The sequence below is a fragment of the Helobdella robusta genome (genome assembly GCF_000326865.2).
Source record: "Helobdella robusta unplaced genomic scaffold HELROscaffold_768, whole genome shotgun sequence".
Taxonomy (NCBI): domain Eukaryota; kingdom Metazoa; phylum Annelida; class Clitellata; order Rhynchobdellida; family Glossiphoniidae; genus Helobdella; species Helobdella robusta.
The window spans coordinates 5671-6659 of record NW_008705437.1 but is presented as its reverse complement, the minus strand read 5'-3'; the positions used below and the strand labels follow the sequence as shown (position 1 = coordinate 6659).

General features: G+C 37.1%; 1 protein-coding gene across 1 annotated transcript; it reads left to right on the top strand.

The window, feature by feature from the left end:
- Positions 1 to 78: 78 nt before the first annotated feature.
- Positions 79 to 435, top strand: HELRODRAFT_184521 (hypothetical protein; the record flags this gene model as incomplete). The annotated part of the gene is made up of 1 exon (XM_009031638.1): positions 79 to 435. The coding sequence occupies one exon, from the start codon at positions 79 to 81 to the stop codon at positions 433 to 435; it is 357 nt and encodes a 118-aa protein (XP_009029886.1).
- Between the last annotated feature and the right edge of the window lie 554 nt (positions 436 to 989).

Sequence of the window (989 nt, the reverse complement as noted above, 5' to 3'; positions counted from 1 at the left end):
ACAACTTCCGGTTACTCTTAAGTAGGGATGTGATTGTCTGTTCGGCCAAAATATCGCAACCGATTTGCGTGAGCATGAATGGAAATTCTTTGGCAATGTACTCCTGACAATGATGACAAAAATGCGGATGACGATGACGACGATGAGGAAGATGAGGAAGAGAAAGAAGAAGAAGATGATGAGGAAGAAAAAGAAGATGAGGAAGATGAGGAAGAAAAAGAAGATGAGGAAGATGAGGAAGAGAAAAAAGATGAGGAAGAGAAAAAAGATGAGGAAGATGAGGAAGAGAAAGAAGATGAGGAAGATGAGGAAGAGAAAGAAGATGAGGAAGATGAGGAAGAGAAAGAAGATGAGGAAGATGAGAAAAAGAAAGAAGATGAGGATGATGACAACCGGAAACCTGATTTTTCCTGTAATCGAACTGAGAAAAGTTGAGGATTTTGTAGCAGAGCTTGCATATCAGCTTCATCGGATTGCTGTCCTCAGATAAATTTTGCTGACTCGATTTTGAGGTGTTCTTTAAAATCTTAAAAATCTATAAAGTATGGTTTAGTTTTTAAGTTTGGTTTAGTTTTTTTTGTTTGGTTAATTGGAATATTTACTCAACGCAAGAGAAACCAAACAAGCAGTAACAAACAGTTGTCGAACATCTAGCAGACAAGTAAATCAAAACGCCATAAAAATCTCCAAAGTTGATCAACATCATTTTTTATTATCACAGCGTGAATTGAAATGTCCCCAACACCTAATAGCACTTTTGGAAGACTGTTCAAGCTGAATTGAGTTTCCTTTTAAACCATCATCACCATCAATAACAACAACAACAACACCACAAACGACAACCACAACACCACCAGCAACAACAACAACAAAACAACAACTAACAACAACAACAAACAACAACGACAAACAACAACAACAAACCACAACAACAACAAACCACAACAACAGTAGCAACAAACAACAACAACCAACCACAACAACAACAA